This window comes from Triticum dicoccoides, chromosome 1A (genome assembly GCF_002162155.2).
Source record: "Triticum dicoccoides isolate Atlit2015 ecotype Zavitan chromosome 1A, WEW_v2.0, whole genome shotgun sequence".
NCBI lineage: Eukaryota > Viridiplantae > Streptophyta > Magnoliopsida > Poales > Poaceae > Triticum > Triticum dicoccoides.
In genome coordinates this window covers 398,448,488-398,454,667 of record NC_041380.1, presented here as the reverse complement: position 1 = coordinate 398,454,667, position 6,180 = coordinate 398,448,488, and the positions used below count along the sequence as shown (strand labels likewise).

Here is a 6,180-nt window from a genome sequence, read left to right as displayed (position 1 = left end):
TTGAAAAACAGTAAGTTCACCTTCTAATATTGAATTACTGTTTATTTTGTGCTGTACTTAAACCATTGATTGTTTTTGCTCATCCCTATTTAGGATTCTCCACACCAAATGTATTTATATCTAACAACATTTTCCTCCATGCTACAGCGCTTTGAGCCTTTTTCACTTTGGGATATACTTGTTTGTCATAAAAAGATTTGAATCAAATGAAACACAAACATCTTCAGTACTTGTCCAAAATTAGAACCATTAAGCCGCGTCACTGTATTTTTGTAAAAGCATTCTCCTGGCAATGGTTCTGAAAAGTCATTAGCTTGAGCAACCAAATGATGGCACAAGATACCTGAGTGAAAAGCTACTTAAAAAATATTAGTTTGAAAGGTGTCATGAGAAGTTTTTCACCATGGTCCGCTCCATGCCACCTTTGCTAATCGTTGTTAGAAATCACTATGAAACAGAGCCAACAAAAAGATTCAACAATGAATAAGTCAGTGTAGTGGTGTCAGTCTCTGATTCATTAGAAGTTTTTGTTACCTAGGTAGGATTACATGAATTCTTATTCAATGAATTTCTAGTTGTTTAAATTGTTGTATGTCGTGCGTGACTGCAGACTGAGATATGACTTTTGTTGATCAGGTAAATCTGAGACAATGTCATGTGGGAAGGATACCGCATCTCAATCTTCGTTGAAATCTTCTCTAGTGATTCATGCCAAAGAAGCAGCAGCCGACTCAAAACAACCTCTTGGGCCCAAGAGGAAAAGATCAAATAAAATCCCTGTGGGCAGTGATCCTAGGATTGACAATAAAAGTAGGCATGGTAGCCAACCTGCTGATGGATCTGGTGTAACCTCGGCCAAGGATCCTACAAGCGCGAAAACACCATTAGACAGGTTAAAGCAGCCAATGCCTTACAGAGGGCGGAAGGAATTAATGAGCTTCTTGCAGGAGGCAATGGACAGTCCCAAACAAAATATACCGGCAGCTCCAGTTTCCCAAAGGAAGAGGGTTGCTGCTCCTGTGGGTAGTGTGGATCGGAAGTTATTTGTACTCACTCCAATGCCCCTGCGTTGTGATGGTAATGCTGTTCCTGGTTCTGGGACGATTAACAGCAAAGGTATGCTTTTCCATTGAACAGTGTTAGACCTTGTGCATTGAATCCAGTGACCTCAGGTGTTGAGTGATCTAACTAATTGGTTCTTGCAGGAAATGGAAAGCAGCGAAGAGAAGGTCCATGTGTTGGAACTAAAGGATTCCGAGCTCCAGAGGTTTGATGTAGTTCCTACCTGAGAGTTTTTCGGCTTCGAGGTGCCACATATTGAATGGCTGTTTTTTCCTTCAGGTTCTTTTGAGATCTTCTCATCAGAGTTGCAAAGTTGATGTCTGGTCGGCTGGGGTGACACTCCTGTACTTCATAATCGGCAAGGCACCTTTCGGCGGAGATCCTGAACAGTGAGTTAGCTGGCTCATTTTCAAAGCTTTGCTTCCCTGAGTTAAAGAGCACGCTAACCTCGTGGCATATGTTGAACAACAGGAACATGAAAGAAATAGCGAAGATCAGAGGCAACGAAGAATTATGGGAAGTAGCAAAACTGCACAACTGCGAGTCCTCGTACCCAGAGGTACGCAAGGTCAACTGATCGACACATTGACACCCTATGAATTGATCACTGAATCAGTAATTCTGCCTTTGTCTTCCAGGAGCTATTTGATGTCAAATTGCTTCAGTCGGTGGATCTCAGGGAGTGGTGCATGGCCAACGCCCGCAGGCCGGAGCTCCTGGAGCAGGTCCCTGACTCGCTGTTCGATCTCGTGGACAAGTGCCTGGCGGTTAACCCCAGGTGCAGGATCACGTCGGAGGACGCTCTGTCGCATGAGTTTTTGGCCCCGTGCCGTGAAAGCCTCAAGAAGAATGCGCTTAGGAGTAGGTCAGCATCAGCTTCTCGCTGTCCATGCTTGCCTCGAGATGCCATGGTTAACGCCAACGAGTTGTAGCACTCGTTTCCAACCTTACTTGACCTGTTTTGACCTGAGTAAGCTTAAGCTGAAACTGGCAACTGACGTGTCGTGTGTGGCTGTGTGCCAATAGCTTGTTTATCTGTTTATTACTGCTGTAAATGCTGTACTTAAAGAATGTAATAATTAATGCTCTAATGTTCGTGTGTGCTGAGAAGGTTGTTATTATAAAGTGCTATTGCCTGATTTACGTATGGAGTTCCTCTTGTTACTATGGAAATTTAGCAGGTTTTAACGAAAATTTCATGCTTGAAACACATTTTCTCGGTCTGCCTGGTACTCCTCGTGTTATTAAAAGTAGTATGCTTGTTACAGAGGGAGTAACAAAGAGCTTAGAATGTGTGGTTTTGTTGACCGGTGGTCGTTACAGGATTCAAAGATGCAACCGGTGCTTCCGGCATGAGAAAAAAGTCGTTTCGTTCTTCAATAGAAAAATGCAAACAGATAGAATTTCTTCAGAAATAGGTAGAGCACAACTGTTTTCGCCTGGCATAACACAGCATACGTGGAGCCTCATCTGATCACAGGAAAGTCTTGCCTTGCCATCCAATCCACGACCAGCGGCGGTGTACAGGATTGCAGGTTTCAGCCTCTGTTTCCTCGGTGACTACGTGTCCAACAACGCCTTCGCATACCCGCATCGCATGATCCTCTCATCTCCTTATCCACAAGAAACCCTTGCCCCGGACGAAACTGCTTGCGCGTACCCGGTCAAAACCCTCGACGGTTCGCCACTCGTCTGCGATTTTGTTCTTTCATCATCCATGGTGCCTGCAGATTTCATACCCAGTAGACAGTGACGGAAATCGGACTCATCGCTGTCCGGGTGTTGTTTTATGACTGAATGTGATGCTTTTGACGAACAGTAGCGAGCACTAGGTTTCATTCAATAAAGAAGAAGACCGTCAGAGCCCGGAAGTTACAATGAGAAATAGGTTGAGATGCACAAGTCACTACTAAATGTGATGTGATGTGTTGCGATGCAACCCGACGATGACTTTTACAGCTTCGTGTTCAGTGAAATTCACCCTTTTATCGTGGTGGAAGTGAGCCAGTTTATGCGAATTTTTCGTTTGTTCTGAAACAGGCGATGAAATAAATCCAAGAATAATGCGAGCACCAGCATTTGAACCCTGATGGGTTAGGAATACCACTGTTCACCTAACCAACTCAACCACAGGTTGATTCGCTAAAAAAAAAGATTTACGATTTAACGGGTGATGAAACCCGCAAACCCGGCCCGGCAAGCAGGACTCCATCATCAACAAGGCAGCGAGGGAGGACGTCGAGAAAAGAAAAGAGCAGCAACCAACCAGCCGAAGCGACGCAACGCAAACGCAACCGGGACTGACTGAGCCGACGAAGCATCCGGGCCACGCCGCCACAAAAGGCAAAGGCAAGGAGAAAGCCCCGATGCCTCCCCTCCTCACCTCACCCGCCTCCCTCTCCTCCTCCCCGCTCCGCCTCGCCTCCCGCCTCGGCGGCGCCGCCCTCCGTCCGACCTCCCACCACCACCGTCGGTTCCTCGCCCCCGCTCCCCAAACCGCGCCGCGGGGCACCACCACCGGCGGCGGGTTCGCGGCGATGAGCTGGCTCGGGAAGCTGGGGCTGGGGGGCGGGGGAAGCCCGCGCGCGTCGGAGGCGTCGGCGGCGCTGGCGCAGGGGCCCGACGAGGACAAGCCGGCGCCCGGGTGCGAGTTCGCGCAGTTCGGGGCCGGCTGCTTCTGGGGCGTGGAGCTGGTGTTCCAGCGCGTGCCCGGGGTCACCCGCACCGAGGTCGGCTACAGCCAGGGCGCCTTTCATGACCCCACCTACGAGGACGTCTGCACCGGCGCCACCGGCCACAACGAGGTCGTCCGCGTCCAGTACGACCCCGCCGCCTGCAAGTACGACGACCTCCTCGACACCTTCTGGGCGCGCCACGACCCGACCACGCCCAATCGCCAGGTCCGTCGCCATTCGGCCACACAGCCTGATTGCTGATCCCCTCAATTTTGCTTTTGATTCCTTTTCTGTGGCTTGGAGTGTGTGGATACGGAGTTTCAGGATTGGGGAAAATTTTCTGGACATTACAAATTTATTACTGAGAAAATATCTTGACAATTTTTTGGGAAAATTGCTTAATTAGTTCTCTAGACAGAAACAATTTATTGCAAAATTGACAAACAAAAATAGGAGGAAAAAAAATCGTCGCCTGAGAGATTCGAACTCTCGCGGGGAAACCCCATGTACTTAGCAGGCACACGCCTTAACCACTCGGCCAAAGCGACGCTTATGTTCTTTCTGTCGTCGGTTCTACACAGCAGGGTGTGAACTTAAATATGCACCGTACAAACATTACTGACCCTTAACGGATTTAGGCAACCCTATATACAGAGTGTCAGCCTACAACTGTGAATCGGGCAGCGAGCTAAGCATGCCTCGAGAGTAGTAGCACTTGGGCATTTGATGTGTACATCCTGCGATTGTGTGTATAGAGGTCTGCAAACCTGTTGCTTCCCTTTACATTTTGCGCGGAATAGGCATAGCACTGGCCACCGGCAGTGTTCCTGACTTTTTTTCAGAGGAACTATCTAGCTAAACACTCTTCAGCGGTTAGTACCGCAGCGATATTGGCATTTGTGCAGTTTTGTGTTAAGCTAATCAGTGTTATGAGAGTGGTGGTAATCTTGGCCGTAAGGCTCAGCTGCAGAATCCATTATACCTGTTGGGGTCAGTCATTATACCTGTTGGTGCCCTTTGTTAACTGATATTTCAAACTAGCTCTTAGCCTTTTGAACTATACTACAGAAGCTTTTCAACCTCTGATGTGAACTTACTTGAATCTCTGAATAATATCCTCAAGCTCATTTGATTGCGAGCAATGGAACTTGCTTATGCATATTTGTACAAGCCCATTTCTCGGGGCCTCTTTGGTTCAAAGGATTTTCCTAGGAAATTTAGAGGATTGGAATCCTTAGGATTTTTCCTACGTTGGTGGTTTGATTCATAGGTTTGAATCCCAGGAATTTTTCCTAAGAATTCCTTTGAACTACATTCCATAGGAAATTTAGCATCCACTCACAAACCTCTTGGTAAGAGTCCTTTGTTCTTACTGTGATGCTATCAAACAACTAAAATCATGTAGGATTCAAATGGGCACGACATCACAATCGTATGTTTTTTTCAATTCCTGCGTTTTTGGAATTCTACTAATCAAAGAGGCCCTGTTTCCGACAAACGGCAACACAATCAGTTCCTTTTCTTAAATGTTCATTACTTGTGTTTCTGATCACATAAATTTCTGAAATGTGTGCACGCAGGGGGGCGATGTCGGAACCCAGTACAGGTCAGGGATCTACTACTACACATCGGAGCAGGAGAAGGCGGCGCTCGAGTCTATGGAGAAGCAGCAGAAGGTTCAGAACCGGAAGATAGTCACTGAGATCCTCCCCGCGAAGAGGTTCTACAGGGCGGAGGAGTACCACCAGCAGTACCTTGCGAAGGGCGGTCGCTTTGGCTTCAAACAGTCCACGGAGAAGGGCTGCAACGACCCCATCCGCTGCTACGGATGAACGAGCCTGGTGACCTGACCAGCATGGAAGCACACAAGCAGCAATGTTATAGTCAAGAATGCTGCCTGAATAATGGTGGATGTCAGCTGAATTTCACTACAGTTTTCCTAGCTTGTGCTGTTACCTAAATGCAAGGATTGTAAGAGAGAAGAAAGTTATTACCATTATACCTTATTAGTGTTGAATTACCATTGTAATTTAGTGTTGAATTGCCATCGTACTTAGGATAAATTATGGCCTGAGTAATAAAGTTCATTTTAATTACAAAAATGGTGTTATCAGAGTTAGCAGGCCTGGTTAGACCCTCTGTCTCAAATTACTTGTCACATAAATGGGTGAAATAGATAGAAATGGATGTATTTAGAACTAAAAATATGCCTAGATACAATAATTCCCGCGACAAGTAATTCAAGACGAGGAAGTAGTTACAACGCAGTTTGTTCATAACTGAAGGATGACAATATTACCATGGGTACTCGATTCGATCCGTATGGTTAGGGCATGGGCATATTTTTGGCAATGCCCAAACCCTATCCAACTAGTCATGTGTACGCCCGAACACTACACAGTTATCTTATACTAGATTTTTACTTCACAAGCGGAGGAGCCCC

The 6,180-nt window shown here is 46.7% G+C and overlaps 1 protein-coding gene, 1 non-coding gene and 1 pseudogene across 2 annotated transcripts; 2 read left to right on the top strand and 1 right to left on the bottom strand.

Moving 5' to 3' along the window:
* LOC119275687 overlaps positions 1-2,187 on the top strand; it is a 5,824-nt pseudogene extending 3,637 nt beyond the window's left edge.
* A 1,124-nt stretch (positions 2,188-3,311) lies between these two features.
* On the top strand, positions 3,312-5,839 carry LOC119275678 (peptide methionine sulfoxide reductase A4, chloroplastic-like). Its single transcript, XM_037556573.1, has 2 exons — positions 3,312-3,962; positions 5,318-5,839. The coding sequence occupies exons 1-2, from the start codon at positions 3,429-3,431 to the stop codon at positions 5,567-5,569; spliced, it is 786 nt and encodes a 261-aa protein (XP_037412470.1). The 5' UTR covers positions 3,312-3,428; the 3' UTR covers positions 5,570-5,839.
* TRNAS-GCU lies at positions 4,204-4,285 on the bottom strand. Its single transcript has one exon. It is a non-coding gene; the product is annotated as a tRNA-Ser (tRNA).
* Positions 5,840-6,180: the final 341 nt, after the last annotated feature.